This window comes from Terrapene carolina, unplaced genomic scaffold (assembly GCF_002925995.2).
Source record: "Terrapene carolina triunguis isolate 2854851 unplaced genomic scaffold, T_m_triunguis-2.0 Scaffold180, whole genome shotgun sequence".
In the NCBI taxonomy this organism is placed as follows: domain Eukaryota; kingdom Metazoa; phylum Chordata; order Testudines; family Emydidae; genus Terrapene; species Terrapene triunguis.
Window position 1 is genome coordinate 1361461 of NW_020664531.1, and position 24864 is coordinate 1386324.

The window sequence follows — 24864 nt, forward strand, 5'->3', positions numbered from 1 at the left end:
CCTTAACAAATCCCCTCCACACACAAAAAAGCCTCAATCATCCACTTTATACATAATGTTTATTTTATCTAAAATAGAGATCAATTTTTAAAAAAAACAAAGAGATGGTTTCCCTCTTATTCATTTGGTGATTAAAAGGAGAGTTGTCAAATACAACTCAAAGTTGATTTTTTAAGAGAATGTCACTAAAATTATTTAGCCCTTCTCCTTTCCTGAATTATGTGTTTGGGATAGTCTCTCCCTCCACCACTTGTTATGCACAAATCCAAATGGACCTGCTGAAACCTACTATATAGGACGAGAGCAGCAATCCTATTGCCAGTAGTGCTGATGCTTGGATAGCCAAACACATATTTTGTTTTACCTATAAAGAGCCCCACTTGCTTTCTTAAAGCCCAACAGTGGAGCAACCACAGTGATGTTGAGTAATCTTTGCCCCTCTGGCAATTGCACATCCATGAGTAGTCATGAGCCCATCGCAGTCCAGAGGCTTTGCACCATTTTGATTGTTAATCGTGTTTTCTTCTTCCTACCAGCAGGTCTTTTGCCTTTTCTGGGTTGAGCTTCAGCAAAATCACTTGATTTCTAAACACTGAAGGATGCCGATGATGGCAGAAGCTGTGCTAGCAGAGAGACAGACATACAGTTGGGTTTCATCAGCACATGGGTGTCACATGACTTCACAGCATTTCATGTTCTCCCTCAGCAGTCTCATGTAAATGTTGAAAAGTCTACAGACTGAAGGCAAAAAATAATGGCCAGTTCTTGAAATCTGGCCCAATATTTGCATGTCTAGCACTCTGAAGACTATAAATGAATTTTCGAGCTCCCAAAATATTACAGATTCCAAATAAAGAACACCACAATCTATTCCCAAATCAGATGCTTAAAAAAAAATTGTACTAACACCATGAATTGTATCATCTCAGCCATACCTGAATATCAAAATCTTGCTCTTTAGCCATTTCTGCATTGCAGAATAAGATGAGAGAATTGTCAAAGATATCATCCTTTATTGACTTTGTCGTTACTTCATAGCTCAGGCAGTCTAAAAATACTTATCTACAGCTCTGCTCCTTATCAATCTTCTTTCTGACATTCTATTAGCCCTCTCCACAATAATGGGATCATCCTCTGTCTCAAGCCGCAAAGACCCTAATAGTCTACAGTGAGATATCCATCCCTCTCTGTCCCCAATGTTAACGATGCATAATTGAGCGGGGCAGATAAGTAATTATTTGCTGTTCTTACATGCCAATCACCTCTTTCACTGAGCTTAAAAGATAAAGTACTTTGTATTTTGGGGGGAACCCTCCCACACACTGTGACCCAGATTCAGGAAGGCATTTAAGCACATGCTTCACTTTAAGTGGATTTCCTGAACTAGGGTCCTGGTGAGGGCTCTTCAACTTTGGAATTCACTTCCGTCTTTAATCTGAAACAGTCTGAATCTGTCATCTACCAGGCCATGCTGCAAGGCCCAACCATTTGTTTGGGCTTTTAGAAAGGGATGAGATGCTTGCGTGGGTGGGATTTCAATCAGAACAGGGATTGGAACATTTCTCCAAGCACTTGCCTATTTAAGGAATGATTATTATAGAATGATCTGCTTCAGTTACTATTTCTGTGGTAGGTTGAGCCCAGGATAAAGTCTGGAAGCATGTGAAATCCAATGGGCAAGTTAATGATATAAAGGTAAGGGAGGTGTCATTTGAGTTGTAAAAATATATAGTATCAATTTCAATGGTGTCACCCTCTGTGGTGTGGCAGGGGGCACTCGCTGGGCCTCTGTTTGGTGGAAATGTTGATAATACAACATCATCAGACACGGGTCAAGTTGGATATCATTCAAAAGCCTTTATCCCACAAACATTTTAGTACCAAACATGACAAACCTAGAACAATTAGGTAGTTATAGATTCCAGAAAATGTTTAAAAATCAACTTTAAAAAATCTATATATACTCTAATACAGCCATGTCAAATATGCAGCCCCAACAAAGTTACTTGTGACTGACAGTACTATGTTATCAGCTAATGCTCAGAACATGATAGCTGATAAAAAAATTAATGTTACAGATTACAATAAACTGAAAGAGTGCTTCAATATGATTTGCCACCACTGCATCAAGACACAGTTTGGTGGTACTGATTATCAGTTTTGTTTATTATGCCAAGAGTTATAATAAGGCACAGGTTAAGACATCAGCATCCAGCCAGAAATTACTGGAATCCAACCACAAACAATATGCACATATTTGCAGAACTACACAGCACATCACATAATTAATTACAATCCCAAAGTAATTTATTACAAAATCCTTGTTTTTCCTTTGGTCTTGATCATTTTTAGGCATCAATGGGAAGACAAAGGGTACTGACTAGTAACTGAATCTTTGGAGAATACCACCCTGGAGGACCTGGTCAAACACTGCTCAATGGCCCTTACATGCTGTAAGAAGTGCACCCATAAACTGAATTTGGCAAGATTGGAGAGTACATAGAGCATCAGGAAAAAAATTGAATATGCCGGGACAAGTCCCACACTAGGCCCCATGACATGCATTTTGAGAAGAACACCATCTTCTTTTGCCATAAGATAGAAGCCAAAAGGCATTCATTAAGCACAGTTTTAACATTTAAGACGGGTGAGAAACTGTATGAAGCAGTCACTCTTAAAGAGAATGTTGCACGGGAGGTAAAGTGGATGTATTGACACAAAAGATACCCATGCGTATGACATTACATATTACACCAAGTGCAACACCAAGAGTATATGTAAAGTGCCCCATCAAAAGGTAAAAGCAACAGAAACCAACACTAACTTTATTACTGAGACTCAGCTGGAGTTTATAAATTGCCTCACAGAGATTCTACTGGATGGGAAAATAGCAGCAGTGGCTGATGCAGAGGCAAAGTATAGAGAAATATGCTTTGAACAGGATTGGAGAGGAACAAATGCTTAGCAGAAAGATTCTTAGAACACTTATTGAAGATGAACTATGGGACATGGACATAGTTTTTAGCAATCCTATCCAGAGAAATCAATTACAGCGCATAATCTTCAAAGCTGCAAAAGATCAGGCACTATCAAAAGTGGAAGAAAGCACTTATGTCAGGGATACAAATGTTTCCAGATGCTTTTTCTTTATTTAATAGAAAAGAATTTTTCCCTGAAGTACACAAAAGTTTCAGGGATCTATAGCTGATGCCCTATCTGAAAATAATACTTTGTGGCCAGTACTTTTTTAAGTTGTATACTGGTGTTTGCAGTGACTTCAGCACCAGCAAGTGTGACAGTAAGCAAGTGGAGCACAAGGCAGCCCTTGTATCACAAAATCTCATGTACAAGTGGAAAGGCAGGGTTCCAACATATACATGACAACCATGCAGCATATGAATAATCTATCAGTAGTGGCTGTTAGTTCAATAATTCATTCCAAAACCCACAGTAAATTCCTTGTGCAGCTTCCACACAACATTGGCGCTTCCATCGACTACAACAAAGTACTCTGCCTGGAGACTGCAAATGCAAACGTTGTTCACTGCATGGAACTTAATGAAGGATTCTACATTCCCCCAGACCTCATCAAAGGTAGGTTAATATTTTGTGCTGCTAATAACTTAGGCTTCTTTGAAGGTACAGCAGATGGCAAAGGTGCCCCTTATGCTACGGTTGTGGGTCTGCTACCAGGAGCATATTAATAGGGACCAGTCCCAGCATCAAGTGCTGTCTGGACCAGCAAAGAACCATTCTTTGAAGGAGCTTCCTGACTCATTCACTTTCCAATCAAGGTCCAACAATTCTGAAGCCAAGAAGTCCAGTTTTCAATGAAGCAGCAGTTACACTGACTGTAATAGAGCTTTCTACATTCACCAACCTGGATCTCACTTGGTTATTGTGCATGCAAAAGTGGGATGCATTCCAGAGGCAAAAAAATCATTGCTGAAGAGATAGAAGATCTGGATACCCATGACACTACATATCACACCACATTATTTCAGGAGAAAAGGTACATTTCAACATGGTCAGCCTTTATATGTTGTTTGGTGTTAAAGCTTTGAACTACATAAGGTGCCAGAGCGAATGACCTATGTATGCATCCTACCAATCATACCTGCTAGCCCCACTGATTGCTCACTTCAGTTAACATTTCTTATGCAGCTGGAATGCATGAACAAATACATTTGTGGTACTGACTCAAAACTTGTCACAACTCTAGTGTGACGTTCCCCCGGTGTTATCTGGACCAGTGATCTGCTAGGTCCCTCCAAGCCTCGACTCTGGGAGCCAGCCTTACCCTGCTCTGCTGTGAGAACCCCCACTCACAGGCTGTTCACGCACAGCCTCTAGCACATAAGCTGCTCCCGGCTACGTGAGTGAGCACTTTTGGCCAGCCACTGCTTGGATTGTGCAACCGAATGACACTAGCCAATATCTCCGGTCCCAGACACAACCCTAGGAACCTCCGTCTTGCAGTGTCCAGTTACACCCGCTGAATGCTGCAAGCTTATATGAGTTCGTCAATTTAACAAAGAAATTGATATGTACCAGGCTTGTTATCCCAAGGAAAGTCTCTGACACGCTTCAAACCAAACACACTGCTTCAAGTATAACAAACAAACAAATTTATTAACTACAAAAGATAGATTTTAAGTGATTATAAGTCAAAGCATAACAAGTTGGATTTGGTCAAATGAAATAAAAGCAAAACACATTCTAAGCTGACCTTAACACTTTCAGTGCCCTTACAAACTTAGATGCTTCTCACCATACGCTGGCTGGTTGTCCTTCAGCCAGGCTCTCCCCTTTGATCAGCGCTTCAGTCACTTGGTGGTGGTGTCTGTAGATGGAGATGGAAGAGAGAGAGCATGGCAAGCGTCTCTCCCTTTTATCATGTTCTTTCTTTCCTCTTGGCTTTGCTCCCCCCCTTCAGAGTCAGGTGAGCATTACTTCATCGTAGTCCCAAACTGACCATGGGAATGGGGGTGACTCACTCAAGAGTCCAACAGATCCTTTGTTGCTGCCTAGGCCAGTGTCCTTTTGTTCCTGTGAGGCTGGGCTGGGTTTGTCCCATACATACCCTGATGAGGTGTGAACTGCACTTCTGCTCTTGGAGAGTTTTGCCTGGGCTTGTTTTAAGCCATGAGGATGCATTTTAGCCTCATAACTATATATATGAAATTACAACCTATAACATTACTATAACAACAATGCTCAGTGCATCATGAGCCTTCCGAAGACACCTGACACGACAAACTTTGCACTGGATACCACACAATCATATTATAAGGATGAACATGGGGATGCAGGGTGTTCTCCTGAGGTACAGAGTGTCACAACTAGACATGGGCCTTTACAGGCCTGTGTCTAGCAGTGGTGGCCCTAAACAGAGATGTCACCAATGAAGACTTTGATAAATAAATGTTTTCAGTCTGATGTGCCAAGGCTAACTCCCCTAGGACTAGTTAAGATCAATGTCTTTTTTAGTTAAGCAATACATCCCTGTGTTTAAAGTATAACTTTAAAAAATGTTGTTTTTTTAACATTTGCTCAAATATATATCTACATAATTGTTTAGGTTTGTCATATTTGGTACCATTGTGTTCATGGGAGAAAGGGCTTTCTAATGATACCAACTTGACCCATGTCCAACGTCACTCTATTATCAACATTTCCACCAGCTGAAGGACCCTGAGCTGGGAAAGAGTGGCAGAGAGTCCCACCCGCCATGCCACAGAGGGTAGCACCATCGAAACTGTGATTCTGTCGATTTTTTACAGAATCAAGTGAGACCTCCCTTACCTTTCTCCCACTAACTTGCCCATGGAAGGAGATTTAAACTACATTATACTCCCAGATGCCTTTTAATTTTTGTATATAGATCATAAATAAATACATTTATCTAGACCCCATTTTATACTTCAATAAAGATCTTTAATTCAGTCACTTAAAACTACAATGAATGAGAACTATCTGTTAGGAATGTAAATGGTGGCCTGGAATCTGAAATCAGAATGGCAGTTATCTGCAGTGCAACTGGATGGCTAAAAAAGTTTGCTCCTGAACACCGTAGTTGAATATATGTGACTGACAATTATGTGTGAATCGCTACAATGACCAAAAGTCTTTCTATCAAGTGGTTTTGGTTCTCCTGAATGTTCAAGTCAGCTTCCAATGTTGTGCTCTGTTTTTTTTTTTTTTTACTCCTTCAATTTACGCTCTTTTCAATTGGAGCTATTTTTTGCAGTCTACTTTTGGAAAATTTCAATGAGATAGATAAGTGGTCAAAAACAGAATGAATTTTTTTTTCTCTCACACGCACCAAATCTGGAAAAATCATCCTTTTCTTTACATAGAAATACAAACAGAAAATTGAAAAAAAAAATCAAAATTTCAACATACTGTATCTACATTAGTGATTGTAGATATCTTCCACACCCACCCTAAAATAGCTTACTTTATCTACCCATCAATAGTATATCTAATCTCCAGTCCCTGAAATATCTAGTACTTGGTTGAGATTATGGGTGAGATCCTCACCCCCCTCTCTAGCCACTTATGGCAGGGAACGGGCTAGAGCTAAAAGCCTCATGTCCAGCTGTGGGAAGATTCCCCAGTGCAGGCATTACGGAGGACAGCCCAAGGACCACCTCACAAGCCTTGACATAGGGGGCATGCCAACGTAGGAGGGGAATGTTGTGCTGTGGAGGTTCTGGGCAGTACTGCAGCCTATAAGGCAGCCTGGAGAGGGGGCTGTAACTCAGACAGACCTGCAGCGCTGTCAAAGTTATACTAGAGACCTCTCCAGCCCCTGGAGCAGCCTCCAGTCAGAAGGTAACAAATGTGGCTTAAAGCCACCTTAGCTAATACACCCCCTGGGCTGAGAGTTGTGTGTGCATCTCTTCAAGATTGCAGTACAGAATCTTACCCTATGTGTTTCCAACATTTGCATCCAAGACCTAATGTCAGATAGTCCAAAAATAAAGCGTGCATCAGTTTGATCTAAGGCATTTAAAGTTTGATGCACTTCCTAATGAAATCAATAGGAGACTTTGCATTGATTTCAATAGGAGTTGGACTGGGCCTTTATTTGACAACTGCTGTCTCTGTCTATTCCTGTGTTATGAAGTTAATACAGGAAAAATCACCACCACCAAAAACTAAAATAAAATCAATTTCAGCAGAGCTCGAAGCACACTCATATAACTCATTGGAGCCACAGCTTCCCCACACTCACCAGCTGCTTTTTAACACACAAAACAAAAATAAAAATTGAATATAGCACAGAAGCAATTTGCAGTGTGCCCACAGATAATCACTGGTCATGGTTTTCTCCTAAAAAAAAAAAAAAAAGAATTGCGAACATGGAGAGTTTTATTAATTCTCATATTATGTTTGCTTCCAAGCATTATTTATATGACCTTTTCTTTACTCTGCAATCAATTTAGTTCAACATTCATGGGCAACTCAGAGGAATAAACTATGAAAGGAGTGCATATCAAATAGTCTTGTGCTTTCCCATGGAACACATATCTCTTTCCAATCCAATTTCAAGATGTTCTGTATACAGTGCATTCAACCATACTCCGGGTTAACTAGAATTACTGAGTATGGACCATTATGTAGATACATAAACTCAGACTGCTTTGCATATTATTCTAGTTGCTTTCAGTACTCTTCTGAATTCACCCATGCTTTTATCTCCATTCAGCAAGACTACTGCTATTCTCTTCTCTGGTCACTCCAGAGCCCACCTCTGACATGCTGTGAAGCATGAAGACATCCTTCATATCTGCAGACAACTCCAGTGGGCCCTGATGCATTTCTATTTAGTTCAAGAACCTCCAAATTCTTAGATCCAGATTACCACATGGATTTTATAGTCTACCTCTTCCATGCCTGTTTGTCTACTTACTGAAAATCTTGTCAGTGTGGGGTAAGAAAGCTCTTTTGCACAGCTCCCGTCATCTACAACAGCCTTTGTGCGTCTCTCCACATCATTGATGATACATATTCAATTATTATCCAAAAACACACCTTTTCACCCTTGCCCAAAACTCTTTAATTCTCCATCTGCTATTAATTTTTACTATAAAACTTTTACATGCATTATTTAAAACATTTTGGAATACAGTTTCTATGAAAGGCAACTACAGAAAACACTGTATTCCATTTTATCATACTATGTGCAGGACTTGGAAAGTAAAAACATTCATGTGGTCCTTCTTGATTTTCTATTTCACCAACAGTCTCTTAGAAAAAGAATCTAGCAGTAGATGTCACAACCCAGCCAGTATATTTGTGTTCATAGTTCAGTGTGCAGAGTAATTTGCTTGCACAAAAGTCTGAATTTATGCATGTGGATGGAATTTGGATGTGTAAATTTGAGTTTTTGTGAATACAGTGAAACTAAGATCAAAGCTCAAGAGGTATTACTGTGTACATTAACACTGATGGATAAATTGGTTTTGGTGCATAACAACTTGAAGTCGGTGCCGTGATCACTTACAACTCTAGCTTCTAGCCAAGGACACAACCCATAGTCTTCAGTGACAAAAAGCTCAGAGTAGCATAGCAATCCACCATACAGATTGCTTAATGGATGACTGGTGGCATTAGCCACTTGCCAGGGACTACTTTATTGGCTATCTTAGATGGCAGTCGTTGCCTAGCCAACCAATGGAGGTTGCCTCTTGAACTGTCTTTGCCCGAACTATGCACCAGTCAAGACTGCCACACAGTCATTTTTTAGTAGTTCCAGCACTGACAAGGAGATGTATCTAGAGACAAAATTACACAAAAGAAGACTAACTTTCCTATCATTCACCATGAAAGCCTGGATTTTTCACTACACAAATACAAGTGTGCAAGTTCATGGCCAAACATATAAGAAGCTAGGGTAGCTAATTTCCCTAAATGGTTAATTTCTGGGAGCCTAAGTATACCTTTTCATCTTATTCTTGTTTATTCATTACAATAAATATTCTGTCATAGTTATAGGATGCAATTCTTTGTTCTTAATAGCATTTTCTGTGAAAACAATCGTGATGCACAACATTTTAGAATGAAAAATCTGAAGGAGGTGATTCATAAAATGGAAAGACTTGCCTGGACTAAATTTAGATTAAAAAAATCATAGAAGAGGAACTAGGAAAAACAGTTTAAAAATAAATGGATTTACATTTGAAAGTTATATTTCCCCATTACCATCAAGTATGTACAAAATCCCCTTTTTGTGAGCTACTGACTTCACTAACAACACTAAATTTAAACAGATTTGTAGTACACAGTAATCTGTTTTCAAAATGAAGGTGCATATCTGAATGCAAATTGTTTAAGTTAGAACTTCAGGCTTTCACATATTTATAAAATGTGAGCAGGGCCTTGAGGAGAAAGAGAATGGGAAAATCTAAGAAACATTCAGAATCTATTTATGCTCTAACAATCCCTAATACATTTACTGAAAAAGCATTTCAATGACAGCAGAAAGTAATCTGAATAATTTGTGTTCAGGTGCCATGCTTACTCCCATTACACAACTTCCTATAAAATTTGAAGTTTTGTGGCGTTCTCTCTCCTGCCACCTTCAGCTTCTCTCTGGGCTATGAGTTCATAAGCTCTGAAAAAGAAAACAGGTACCGCAACACTGCTAACCCTTGCCTAGTTCTCCATGGTGTGGCAGTGCAGTATAGCTCACTTTAAGGCTTGTATGTTGAAGCTGTTGGCATCATGCACAGTTCTGTACCTATGGCTTGAATGCTCTTCTGTCTTCTTGGCATTCTTCTCAGCCCTAATGAAGCTTCCTTTAAATTGGAGCTACATGTTGTTGAGTCTGAGTTAATGTTGCTTTTTGAAAATTTACAAATATAAACAAAAAGTCATATGAGCTTCCTGTTATGTCCATCTTTCTTCTTATTTATTTATTTTTAATAGGGGAAACTCTTTCCCACATGATGTAAAAATTGATTTGTAATTCCTTTTTCTTCTATTTTTTTTTAAATACTAATCTATAAAAGACACTATCACCCACCTGACCATTTCTATTGATATTCAGGGCCGTAATAACTCCACTGGCACATTTTTCACCTTAATGCTACACAAGTAACAAATTTCCCAGACACTGGCAGTTACTCCTAATGCACAATGAACTGGAACGCTAAACAAGAGTATTTTAGACTAACTCAGATTTCTTTCTGAACTTCTTTTCCACTAGTGTGACAGTGCACAGTATTTCATTGCTAGGCAATCCTAACTCCTGTCACCAAGATGGCTATAAATGACTTACCATGCCATAAAGCTGGAAATCACCCAGACTGCAGTGACATTGCTCTACTTACAGTATGCTGGAGGCACAAAAGCAGTCTATCTGCCCATGGAGCTGAAGCAATAAAAACCATTAGATTGTGGGAACAAAGTTTAGATGAATATATCCCTATTTTACCCCAAACAGGTTCTCTGTCTGGCAGCTGTCACAGCTTCCCTCACTCCCCATCTTATTATCCATTGTGGAGTAATTGTATTTTCATGAATTGCTATCACGTATAAAACACGATCCTCCATTTTCTTGGCTGGTAGCTACCGCTTAGCTAACCTCCTCCTAGTCTCTTTTCTAATAGAGAGGCAGAATTATTATATTATTATATCGAGGGAAGTAATTATTCCCCTCTATTCGGCACTGGTGAGGCCACATCTGGAGTATTGCGTCCAGTTTTGGGCCCCCCACTACAGAAAGGATGTGGACAAATTGGAGAGCATCCAGCAGAGGGCAACGAAAATGATCAGGGGGCTGGGGCACATGACTTACAAGGAGAGGCTGAGGGAACTGGGCTTGTTTAGTCTGCAGAAGAGAAGAGTGAGGTGGGATTTGATAGCAGCCTTCAACTACCTGAAGGGGGGTTCCAAAGAGGATGGAAGTAGAGTGTTCTCAGTGGTGGCAGATGACAGAACAAGGAGTAATGGTCTCAAGTTGCAGTGGGGGAGGTCTAGGTTGGATATTAGGAAACACAGTTTCACTAGGAGGGTGGTGAAGCACTGGAATGGGTTACCTAGGGAGGTGGTGGAATCTCCATCCTTAGAGGTTTTTAAGGCCCGGCTTGACAAAGCCCTGGCTGGGATGATTTAGTTGGTGTTGGTCCTGCTTTGAGCAAGGGTTGGACTAGATGACCTCCTGAGGTCTCTTCCAACCTTAATCTTCTATGATTCTATGATTTAGTGGACAGAGCACCATACAGACAGTCAAGGGACTGGGATTCTACTCCCAGCTGACACTGCCCTGCTCTGTGACCTCAGCCAAGTCATTTCACCCCTCTGTGCCTCTGTTTCCCCTCCCATCCTTTCTCTGTCTTGTTCAATTACATTGGAATCAGTTCAGGGAAACAACTCTCTAGTACTATGTGTATGAATGGTGTCTATCCAAATGTGGCATTTCATTTGAGCTCTCTAGATGCCACCAGAACACAAATAACAATAATAATAATACTTCCCATTATTAAGATCTCTTCCAATCTGAAGACATCAAGTGCTTCAGTGCTTTGTTAAAATTTAGGGGTAAATTTTGCCCTCATGTAGGACCTGCTCCTGCTCCTGCTCCCCGTGAAATCATTGGCAAAACTGCCACTGAATTCAAGAAGGTACAGGTCCTAATAGAGGTCTGTCTTTCATCAATAATGTAACATTAGAAACTTGGATGGGAAATGGCCATGTGCATAAGGACAGGATTGGTCCTTACTAAAGCACCCACCAAGCATTATCTTCATTTTACAGATGGGCACACTGAGGCACAGGATGGTAAGCCCTGTACCACTGACTCTTGATTCCCAGTTCCCTGCTCTGACCACTAGACAACACCACCCCGCATAAGTGAAATTTACTCCATTATGCCTGATACATTTCCTTAATATACATAGGGATTCAGTTAACTTATCATAGAGCTGATGTGCATGAAGGCATTACTCTAACAGTCCTTATTGGTTGACTAGAGAAATCACAGCCATCTGTCCATGGCTTACCTTATAGTTATTTTTCCTCCCATAACATAAAAAGAAGCAATCTACACTGAGACAGAAGAAACTACCATTTCATAAACTTTACAGTAGTGTGTACAGAAGATGCCATCTTTCTGGTTAAATTCTGATTTTGGGGAGTTACTTCTCAGGGCCGTAATTCACCTGCGACCTCTCTCATGTGTTTTCCTATTGAAGAGCTATGATGATTTGTTGGAAATGAGCAACGCTTTCTGATAATGCTGGTTATGTGATTTCCATCTTTAATTGCAATAGCTGCAGACATTCAGCTAAGAAAAGCAGTTCAACCTCAGTCTTGTAGTGTAACTGGTAACTCACATTTCCCTGCAGCTGACTTTCTGGTATTTTACTTCCAAAGGACCTACCCACCTGAACAAAGTTTCTCAGGAACATACTGTATGTAATATAATAACTATAATCAACAGTGCCTCTAAGTAAACTTAGCTGTAAAATGGCTTTTGCAGCTGCTTCCAATGATATCTCCTTCAAAATTTATTCCCACTTTGTGTGATCAGAAAAACATACTACTTCTGGCCCTCCAACAGTCTTAAAATGAATCAGGATAATGCTTAGGCAACTTTTCGATCTCTAGTTTACAGCATCTGATAACCAACTGTCTAGAAATATATCATACTGACTTAGTCAATAATTCAATCCTGATGCTTTGGATCTATATTGCTCTTTTATACCAAAAATCCAGTAGTAAATCCCTCTCAGATGTACCAATCATTTGCACCTCTCATCATTTCTATGAATGTCTGATTCAGAGACCCAATAAGACTGATATGCTTACATAATGTAGCAATTTTATTGCCCACATACCTTTAGGAAATATTTATTGATGCAGGGAGCTAATTTTTGCTTAAATTTAGGATTATAACCACCAACATTTTTAGAGAGCTTTGCTAATTCTGAAACAAACTTTGAATTTCATTATCAGAGTAAAACTATTAGAAGAACAATATATTTGAACATGTACGGATGTGTATCAAAGTTTAATTAGTAAAATTTTAAATAAAGAAATATATGTAATCTTAATTGTTCCTACTATTAGAGGCCTCATCTGCACTAGAAAAAACAAAACGAAAACACATTAGCTAATCCCACTGTTTTTGTAAATAGTCTTATCCTCCTAACAAGGATTTAAAAAAGACTCAGCCAAAACAACAACAACAACAACCCTGTTAAAACCATTTTTTACTCTAGCCAGGGGAATAGTGTTGAAATTAGTTTTTTTTTAAAAGTTTGTTTTTAAAAATGCAGGCCAGATCCAGCATCTCATAAGAGATCAGGCTAGATGGTAGATTTACCAAATACTGATCTTGCATGAATCAGAAGGAGCCTGAAACCCTGATATTGGACCTTAACAGCTGTAGTCTTTTTAGGGTTAGGCAGAGAATGTTTAATGTAAAAACTCCTTCCCTAAAACTCTTGCCAGATAAACTGATTTATCTCTTTTAAACTTTTTAGCCTTTTCTAGAGGTTCTTGAACTCTGGGCCTTGAGTTCAAAGGACAATTCTCAACCATCAGCTAACTGATGGTGCAGAGAGTCATTTCAAAAGATATTTTTCTTTATATTCTGCCTCATAATTTTCCTCAATTACAGAAATGTACTTTGGGAACAGAAAGATGTTGCTTGTTTTTTTTTTAAAGACAGCTTGCATCCTCCTGAACACAAATGCTTCATAGCTTTTGAAGGGATCATGATGATCATCTGACCTCCTGTATATAAGACAGGCCATAGAACTTTCTGTATCAAGCCCATAACTTCTGTCTGAGCTCTAGAATATCTTTTAGAAAGACACTCAGTCTTGATTTAAAGACTTCAAGTGATGCAGGAGCCACCACATTCCTAGGTAAGACATTCCAATGGTTAATTACCCTCACTGTTAAAAACTTACACCTTATTTCTAGTCTAGAATTTACAATACTCTGTTGTTTTTAAAACACATGAAACTTGTATTCTCTGTTGCCCTATTAAAGAACACTTCTGTTGTTCTTGTCCTCTCAATTCTATTCAGTTTTCTTTACACTATGCTGCCAGCAGTGACTTATGCTTCTTCCTTGGATTACTGATGAGGACAGCAGCCTCCTATGATTAGGCAAATTCTAAATTAAAAAAAATCGTATAAATATTAAATCAAACTAAGACAGGCTGGCTGCTGAATTGGCGCCACTAAATTGTGCTTACCTCTGGAGAACACAGGCAAGGCTGTCGAGATTTACTGGCTCGTCTCACCATATGTGATCTTTCCACATTTCATTCAAGGGAGTATGCCTGCTCTCCCTCAAGTAGACGACTGCTCAGTTCTTCATTTCAGTAGTGAGTATGCTGCTTACCTTTCAAAATCCTGGGGTGAAATCCTGGCCCAAATAAAGTCAATGGGAGTTTTCCCATTGACATCAATAGCGCCTGGATTTCACTCCTGATCTCTTTATGCATACATAATCTCCTAGTTATTTCAACTTAAACAGACTCAGGCTCTGAGTGACTTGCCCAAGGTCACACAGGAAGTCTGTCACACAGCTGGAAATTGAACACAGGTCTCCTGCATCCTCTGAACCACAACACCATCCTTCCTCTCATACTGTCCAGTTCTACTTTACTATGGCCTTAAGGTCTAATTAACAAAGGTCTTAATGCCTGTAAATCTGAAGTAAAGACTACAGAGCATTTACCACCATTCTAGAAAGTAGTATTTCAGAGACACATGAGTGAGTATAACAATTGCTTTTTCCAGTGTCAATATTATAACAGTTTTTAAGGCAGCTTCACCTTTATGTGCCTCAGATGGCTAGTCACATGGAATTAATGCCTTAAGTCTTAATCAGAAAGTGTTTAAAAAAAAAGTTGTTCAGAGATGGACAGTTAAGTAGTAACCTACCTGTAGAGTGGATACCATCACTCCATAACAATTCAGTGAAATGTGCTGCAGCATAGGATGATCAGACACAACAGAATAGGACTAAAAGGTTATTTTTCTTTTTTTGGGGTGGGGGGAACCTCCTTCTTGCTGTACATTAGAGCTGACAAAAAAACAGGAAATATATTTGCAAAAATGTTCACAAAATATTTGTCCTGTATTCTCATTGATTCTAAGACCAAAAGGGACCATTATGATCTAGCCTGACCACCTGTATAAGGTAGGCCATAGAACTTTCCCAAAATAATTCCTAGAGAATATCTTTCAGAAAAAAAGCCATCCAATCTTGATTTAAAAATTGTCAGCAATGAAGACTCCACCACGAGATTGGGTGAATTGTTCCAATTGTTAATTATTCTCACTGTTAAAAATTGATGCCTTATTTCCAGTCTAAATTTGTCTAACTTACACTCCCAGCCATTGGATTGTGTTATACCTTTCTCTGTTACACTGAAGAGGCCATTATTAAATATTTGTTCCCCAAGTAGGTATTTCTAGACTGTAATCAAGTTACCCCTTAGCCTTCTCTTTGTTAAGCTAAATAGATGGAGCTTTCTGAGACTATCCTTTAATCATTCCCATGTCTCTTCTCTGAACCCTCTGCACATTAATCAGCATCCTTCTTGAACTGTGGGCCCCAGAACTGGAGACAGTATTCCAGCAGTGGTTACATCAGTACAAAATACAGAGGTAAAATAGCCTCTTTTCTCCTGCTCAAGATCTCCCTACTTAGGCATCTCAGGATTGCATTAATTTTTTGGCAACAGTGTCACCCTTGGTCACAACAGTGTCACATTCAGCTGATCATCCACCACAACCCCCAAATCTTTTTCAGTCACTGCTTTCCAGGATAGGGTCCCCCATCCTGTAAGTATGGCCTGCATTCTTTGTTCCCAGACATTCATTTACAGTTACATATGTATTGCATTTACATATGTATTCATTACATTTAATACATATGTATTAAAATGCACATTGTTTGCTTGCATTCAGCATATCAAGCAATGCAGATCGTTCTGGATCAATGACCTGTCCTCTTCATTATTTACCAATCCCCCAATTTGTGTCATCGGCAAACTTTATCAGTGGGTTTATGTCTTCCACGTCACTGACAAAAATGTTAAATGGTGTAGGGCCAAGAAACAGCCCCTGCTGAACCCGACTGGAAACAGACCCACTTGATGATTTCCTGTTTACCGTTATATTTAGAGATCTATAAGTTAGCCTATTTTTAATTCATGTAATGTGTTCTGTGTTCATTTTATATCTTTTATGTTGCTGGAATTTTGAAATTTACTGTCTCCATAGCTGGCTGAAAAATGGGATTTTTTTAAATGAAAACTGTTGCAACAAATTCATCTAGATTTCACTCCCATCCCGACTTCTCCAATTTAACAAAATCCTAATTTGGAAAATGTCAGCAAGCTCTAATGTACATTCATATTTCAGAAAAACAAAATAACTTATTTATAATAAGAATTCCATCTGCAGTTTTTAACATTTTAAATATTTTAAGCTAATGATTTTGGGCCAGGGTGCAACCTAATCTATGTGCTGCAGCCTATAAAGCACCCTTTCCCCCTGCAGCCATAAGGTTTAGCCAGATAAAAAGTCCAGCATGTTGGGGAGGGAGGAGCCAGGAAAAAGCATGGTCTGTGGAGCAGCTACACCTGGCTACCTCAGCTGTGAGCAGGAAAGGGGCACTGTGATGGGAGTAGACTAGGACCCAAAGACCCCCTGCTGGAGGCCTCAGGGTCCAGCCACATCCATCCCAGGAAAGGAGCAGTGGAGAGGTCCTCCAAGCAGGCTAGAGTGGATGCAGGGGAAGCAGCCAATCAGAGAGGTTGCAGGGAGCAGCCAATGAGGGCCCAGCAGGCTCATATAAAAGGAGCTGAAAGAGCCTGGGTAGAGCGGTCTGCTTGCAGGGACTGAGCCTGAGGATATGGCCCTACCGGGGCCGGGACTACTTACTGAAAGAACACAGATACACCCTGTCATAAATATAAAGGGAAGGGTAACAACATTTATGTATGCAGTAACATAAAGTCCCTTGTGGCCAGAGGTACAGAATCACTTACCTATAAGGGGTTAATCAGTTCATTTAACCTAGTTGGCACCTGACCAGAAGGACCAATGGGGAAAGAAGATATTTTCAAATCGAGGAGAGAGGGGGGAGAAGGTTTTGTTTGTGCTCTGTTTGTTGGTTCCTTCTTGGGACAAAGAGACTAAGCAGGTAAACCAGCTCCCAACAAGATCCTGAAATGATACATCTAAAATTACAGAAACTGTAAGTAATTACAAGGAAATATGTTAGATTATCTTTTGTTTTAGCTTGTGAATTTTCCCTAGGCTAAGAGGTAATTTTATTCCCGTTTTGTAACTGGGAAGCAGAGTCAGAGGGAATCCTCTGTGTTTTAAATCTTTTTATTTACCCTGTAAAGTTATCTTCCATCCTGAATTTGCAGGTGTGATTCTTTTACTTTTTTTTTTTTAAATAAAATTCTTCTTTTAAGAACCTGACTGATTTTCAGTGTCCTAAAAACCAGGGATTTGGTCTGTGCTCACTTTGTTAACCTATTAGTTGGTATATTATTCTCAAGCCTCCCCAGGAAAGGGGGTGAAGGAACTTTGGGGGATATTTTGGGGAACATAGGGCTCCAAGTGGCCCCTCCCTGAATGTTTGTTTAAATCACTTGGTGGTGGCAGCAATACCATCCAAGGACAAGGAAAGGAATTTGTGCCTTGGGGAAGTTTTTAACCTAAACTGGTGGAATATAAGCTTAGGGGGTCTTTCATGCGGGTCCCCACATCTGTACCTCAGAGTGGGGAGGGAACCCTGACACATCCAACCAGAGGGGGCATTCACAAGAGGTGGGTGCTGATCTCATTACATTTGGTACTAGAAGGGGGATTCTTCGGACCAACCCCAATTAACAAGGGACATGTCTATGGAGGAGGTAATCTGCCTGTTGGTGGCAGGCCAACAGCAGCAGGTAACTGAAATGCAGAAGCAGCAAGAACAGCAGCAGTGCACACAGACCCTGCATGCAACTGATAGAGAGCCAGCAGAGGCAACAGGAGACCCAGTTTGAGACACCACAGTGGTGGCGTGAGATCCATTCCAAGAAACAGAAGCAGATAGAGAGATGCTTGAGCCACATGACACCTTGTAATGTAGGGAGTTTAGCAGGCGAGAGGCCTGAAGCCCAGCCATGGAGATGCTATGGGTGGGGACAGTTGAGACATTTAAGAAGGGCCTACCCTGGCAGGAACCAGGGAGAAATGGGAAGGTTTAACTGCTTTTATAGTGAAGAGATGGGCCACATAAAAAGATTTTGCCCTTTAAAGAATTGGGCTCATTGCAAGGGGAAAGGCAAGGGCCTGAAGGATAGGCCAGATGAAAAGGGGACTCCAGGCACAAATCCCTATGATTTAGGGGTATGTGCCCCAGAGCTGACAGGGGAACCAGACAAGGGTGTCTCTGGGCAGCAGAACAGTAGGGCTATTGTAAGGGTCCCAAGAGATATGCAGCCCATGGCCAAAGCAAGGGAAGAAGTGGTATGTCTTGCCTGCAGGATGGCAGGGCATTTAAAGAGATATTGCCCTCTCAGAGAAAGGAGGGGCAACAATGGAAAAGAAAGATATCCCAGGTTGAGGCAAGACTGGGACAGTCAAAAGAGACTGGGTGGGTTTCTCATGCAGGAGAGACCAGGACGGTGGCCTAGGACGGGGAGAGTCCGGGACCGACTACATAAGGAAGCAGAGGGACTGGGAACCAGAGGAAGGATAGCAAAAGGGGTTCAGATGGTGCCCCAAGTGCAGAAGGATAGTCTGGGGATCCAGACAGAATCTCAGGAGCAGCGGGATACAGTTGGGACGCAGACAGATTTTCAAGGTCAGCCAGTTACAATGGGAACCCAAGCTGGACCTCACAGTGAACAGATTAGCATAGGGGCTCAGACAGGGTCGCCCCAAAGGAAAAAGGTAGAGCAGAACAGTTTTACAAGTCCTTCCTAAATGTTGACGAGCTAACCAAGCATCTGCAGTCAACAGAGCATGAAGTGGGGATCTAAAGTGCCTCAGAGAGCAGCTGGTCATGGATCTCCAGCTTGCTAAGGCGGAGTAAAAGCACCTGCTCCACTTGATACCAGGACAATAGTAAAGCGCCCTTTGTGTGAATGAGAATCAGACCCAAAGTCTCAGTCCAGTCTTTTTAGTAGTATACCTTAACAGGGGTGGGCAAATCTGGGCCCTCGGGGCTTTGGATCCGGCCCGCAAGATTGCCACCCTAGTGGCGCAGCGGGCCCCGCACCGCTCCCAGAAGCTGCCGGCACCGCGTCCCTGTGGCTCCTGTTGGGGGGGGCCAGAGGGCTCTGTGCACTGCCCTCACCTCCAGGCACTGCCCCCCGCACTCCCATTGTCCGGGAACGGGGAACCTGGAGGCGCGGCAAGAGCAGTGCGCGGAGCCCTCTGCCCCCTCCTCCAGGGGCCGCAGGGATGTGGTGCCGGCCGCTTCCAGGAGCGGCATGGCACAGGGCCAGGGCAGGCAGGCAGGGAGCCTGCCCTGGCCCCAGTGCGCTCTGCTGCCACCCCGAAGCTGCTCCAGGTAAACGGCGCCGGGCCAGAGCCCAAACCCTTCCTGCACCCTGCACCCCAACTCCCTGCCCTGAGCCCCCTGCCACACCCCGGACTCCTCCTGCACCCCCATCCCCCTGCCCTGAGCCCCTGCCACACTCCACAATCCTCCCTGCACCCCTGCCCTGAGCCCCCTCCTGCACTCTGCACCCCTGCTGCACCCCAACCCGCTTCCCTGAGCCCCCTCATACACCCTGCACCCCTCCTCTGCCCCAATCCCTTGCCCTGAGCCCCTTCCTGTACACCGCATCCCCTCCCGCACCACAATCCTCTGCCCCGGCCCTGCATGCAATTTTCCCACCCAGATCTGGCCCTCAGGTCAAAAAGTTTGCCCACCCCTGCCTTAACACTATAATTAATTTATAATTAACATACTGTGGCTTTTAGTTTTTGATACAATACTATTAACTACCAAAGCTGTGAATTAATAAAATAGAAGACTATGCCTGCATTAAAAAAATAATTAACATGTCAGTAGTCTCTGAACAGACAGTTCTTTAATAATGTTGGACAGGGAATTTCAAGAAAAAATATTTTAGAAAAGTAAATGAATATTCTTTCCAGCAGACTTAGTTTCTTTAAAGGAAAATATAAAGCCCTGCTGGATTTAATTTTTAAAGGTTGACTTTGATGGTATAATTTACCTCCCCAAAAAAGAACACTCCAAGGGCCAAGTATGTAGAGAGTATATGAAACTATTCAGTCAAGGTACAATCAGCTATTTTTCCTGAATTGCATTTATATTAAATGAATGAAATGTGTGCAGGAGAGATGAATGGGCTATGGAATGAGGTAAGATGAGAGTTCTAGAATATTGTTGTTCATATTTCACAGCTCATTTTGTCTCTATCTGCAAAACGTATCATGTTTTTTATCAACCAAAACTGCTTGCTTTGCGTCAAACAGCTTCTAGTTCACATTAAGGGTCAGGTTATGTCTGCTGCTGCACTGGGGCAGAGGGGAAGGGGAATACAGAAAGTAAAGGAGACTCCTTCATTCTTGCAACACTAGGCAGTGGCCAGCCTCCATCACAGTCATTGCGATCACTGATCTTAGGCATCATGTTCCCCACGGATGCCAGGTACAGGTTGCGTTGTGATTTTTCCCAACTTGGCAAAGAGGCAAAAAACCCACCAAAACAACACACCACACACTGCACCTTTATTTGGAGCTGATAAGGAAAGGGGGGTGGGGAATCTCATGAAGTTTTAAATAATTGAAACACAAAATTCATGCTATGGGATTCACTTTGCAAACTAGTAAGCTTGCAATTCTGTAAAGAAAACACAAGACTCAGGAGTGAATCCCCCTGTCTACCAGCTAGTTAGGCCTATCACCCTTTCATATCTGCCCTTAAATATAGCTTTACTTACTTACTTGGTTTATTGTCCTTATCCATTCATGAAGCTTTGACCAAACTGATCCAAACATACTAAAAACACACTCAGTTGATCCAGAGCAGGCTTCAAAAGAGTGCACATCTTTTAACATTGACAAGACTCTGAATCCAGTTGTCTTGTCTTCCATTATTTTACTTCCAAAATATGACAACATTTGGATGCAATGCACTGTGACACAACCTTTGCAAACAGACGTGGGAGAGAAATCTGCTGGAAGAAAAGGAAGGAACCTCAGGATTATGTTCCATCAGTCACAGCCTTTCCATCAGTCACAGCCTTTTCTTTTCTGGACATTGTGACATTTGTATTCGGGTTTGGTCATGTATAAAGCTGCAGCATTGGCTCAAAAGTGACTTAGGAGGAAGAGTGATACTTACTTTATCTCCAATATCATCTCCTACAAGCACCTACATTTTCCTTAGAGGCATCATCGAACCTTTCTTGGGACATTGCAGAAGCTCCTTCACTAGGAACCCACCAGTGGATGGGATTTGCAAGGTTGCTCCACATGCCCAACTCTGCTGAGCATATGGGGAGTGACAGGACCATAGTACAAAGTAAAGATGTCAAAGGATAAGAGGACTAGACTTACAATAAAAAAAAGATAAATGTTTTAGGCTGTTTCACATTTCTAAATGTTGTAATATAAGGCAGAGCTGGTAAAATACACTAGGAAATATTGCTATCCAGTGCCTCTTCTATACAAATCATTACATAATTGTATACTGAATATTTGTATGTAAATGAGATGATGTGGTGGATAAGACTAGTGGATCCCTTACTTAATACAAGTATACAGAATACAAGTATCACTACAAGGTTAGTAAAGAATAACAAATCAATTGCTTATCAACAGTCCTCTTTAACTCTCCCCACCCTCAACCACACTCTCCTCTTGCGTCCTAAGCATGTTGGCTAATGTTTCATCATATGAAGATTTAAGGAGGAAAGAAAGAGCCTGGCAACTTGTTAAGGGATGTACCAATCATCTCTTGAGACAGGAAAATGCTCAGCACTCATAAGTAATTACAGAAAAATAAATTATACTGGTCTTTTCTTGGTAATGCTGTAAATGTCCCCCCAGAAAAAAAAAACAGTCAATTATGTATTTCATTTACAGGTGTTCAGCTTTTGTTCATTTCAACTGGGTATCACTAGTCTCTTAAATTACAATTTTAGGGGACTGGGGGGCTACTTCCTTTACTGTGCAGATGCTGTATGTTTACACTCTACTTCAGTTAAAATGACGGTGAGTCTAATGAAAATATATTGATCAGAATAAAGGAGAGGGATTAGAGAAAGAATGTGCAGACAGAAAGTGCAGGCCCATTGATGCACTCACTCAAGATTAAAGGTAAAGTATTAGAAAATATTATTATTAATGTACCTCTCACGATTTCCTTCTGTGATATGATAATACAGGCGATTAGCACCTCCATCAGCGCAAGCTCTTAGAACAGCTGAAAATAAAGAAATATGTTGTTAAGATACTGCCACTATAGCAAAAAATCTTATTTTTTTTACTTTTAGACATGTCTGTGATGATCAGCACAATAGTGACTGAGAACCTTACAAACATCAGTAGACAAAGCTTCACAACAACTATGTGAAAACCTATTAAAGCATTATCCCAGTTATATGGTCTATAATACCGAGGTACAGAAGTTATTGTGAGACCTTGGGTAAACCAGTTATATCCATGGCGGAGCAGAGAATAAACTCCAGAATTCTTTGGTTCCCAATCCTGCATCTCAACCACAAGACCACTCTTCACCTCCTCCTTTCTCAGGCTTTAGGACTTCTTATGTTTAATTAGAACAGATTTTCTTAAACAAGTGCAACCCTTCATGTGAACAGTCTTATTTCAGTTTGGCTTTAACTTGCATTTGTTCCCAATGAATGCAAGGTAAACCAAAAAAGGCACTCAAACCAAAATAAGGATGTCCACATGGGTTTGCATTTGTTCAACTAAATAGTATTACTCCTGCGGGAATTCTGTGCCACTGTGCATGTGCAGAATTTATATCCCCCGCAGATTTCTTTGCTTCCCCAGAGAAAAATGACTTTCTAACAGGGAAACAAGGGGAAGCCACAAGAGCAGTCATGCAACCCTCCACAGCAGTATGTTTCAGGTGCCCACGGCAGCCAGCAGAGAGGTAAATCACTGTGATGCAGGAGGCGTGACTGGGGAAGACCCAGCTTCCTACCCTGTGCCAGGCTCAGCTGCTAATCCTGGCTGGGCTGGGGAGGATGGGACTTCCTCTTCTCCTGCACGGCATTCAGGGCTGGGTCAGACCCACCCCCAGCTACAGAAAGCTCTGCAAACACCTCTCCTGCCCCCTGCTTCCTGCACCCATCGGTCCTCAGCTGCAGGGGGAGGGATCCCTGTACAGAGAGCTGCTCCCCCATCCACCCAACCCCTGTGCATCCAGAACCTCTCATACCCAGACCCTCCTGCTGATCCTCACCCCCTCACACACACACACTCTCAGAAACCCTCTGATGAGCCCCACTCCCCCTGCAGCTGGACCGCCCCAATGAGCCACCTACACTCGGATCCCCACCAAGCCCCAGTCGGCCACACCTGGATCCCCACCCCACTGAGCCCCACTCCCCCAGCATCTAGACCCTGCTTGAAGCCCCCCAGACCCTCCTGCCGAGCTCTATCCCTCCACATCCAGACACACACACACACACCCCGCTGAGCTCCAACCACCTTCACCTGGACCTCCCTGCAGAGTCCCATTACCATTACACCCAGAACCCCCCCAGCAAGCCCCTGTGCATCCAGATCCCCCCGCACCCAGATCCCCCACTGAGCTGCGAACACCCAGATTGCCCCTCACAGAACCCTCTCAACCCACACCTGGATCCCCCGACACTAAGCCCCTGCACACTTGGATCCTGCCTTGCTGAGCCTGCCTGCCCACACCTGGTGCACAGGGCATGGAGGATCAGGGCCCTGGGATGTTTCTGGGCCAGGCCTGGTACTTGCACTGTGTCAGGATTGGGTGCAGCCTCCCCACTGAGTCCATGGCGGGGGGGGCGGGGGAAAGGGGAGCTGCACAGTGATCTCACACCTTTGAGCAGCCAGTGGCCTATGTTCCCCAATGCCATGCTGGAGCCTCCACATTTATTTGGCAAATAAAATTTGCAGAATTTTAAAATATTGTGCGCAGAATTCTTAATTTTTTGTTACAGAATTTTTAAATTTTTTGGCACAGAATTCCCTCCGGAGTAAAATAGGTTTAAGAGGTGAATTTAAACCCACCAACGTTCCCACGCAGTCAAGGCCTTAGTAATAGTACCCACATTGGGTATGTCTACACTGCAATTAAAAACCTGCAGCTGGCCCGTGCCAGCTGACTCGGGCTCACAGGGCTTGAGCTGCGGGGCAGTTTAATTGCAGTGCAGACTTCTGGGCTTGGGCTGGAGCCCAGGGTGTAGGACCCTGCAATGTGGAAAGGTCCCAGCGCTCAGGCTGCAGCCCAAGCCCTAATGTCTAAACTGCAATTAAACAGCCTCACAGCCCAAGTCCTGTGACCCTGACTGAGCTGGCACGGGCCAGCCGCGGGTGTCTAATTGCAGTGTAGACATACCACAGACAATGATTTATGCACAAAATGGAATAGGCTAAGCACTATGGTCTGGTCTGATCCGATCCCTGTTTTTCTTTGTTTGCTTTCTTTCTTTCATTCTCTGTCCCCCAAGGCAGAAGTCTGGCTCCACAATGGTAACCAAGTAGGCAACTAATTCCTGTACTGTTCCACAGATGGTTTGACTCAATTGATGTACCATGGTATTAGCTTTAAGTATTAAATCTTTAGCTAGCCTGGTCCAGAAGAAGCAAAATCACAATCAATTTGGATGCCATCATT

General features: G+C 42.0%; 1 protein-coding gene across 1 annotated transcript in view; it reads right to left on the reverse strand.

The window, feature by feature from the left end:
- The window catches only part of LOC112111016 (thiamin pyrophosphokinase 1), a 489744-nt gene that overhangs the window by 270819 nt on the left and 194061 nt on the right, over nt 1–24864 (reverse strand). The window contains exon 4 of the mRNA XM_026654110.2: nt 22374–22446. Within this exon, the coding sequence (XP_026509895.1) occupies nt 22374–22446 (73 nt within the window). The remainder of the gene's footprint in view (nt 1–22373; nt 22447–24864) is intronic.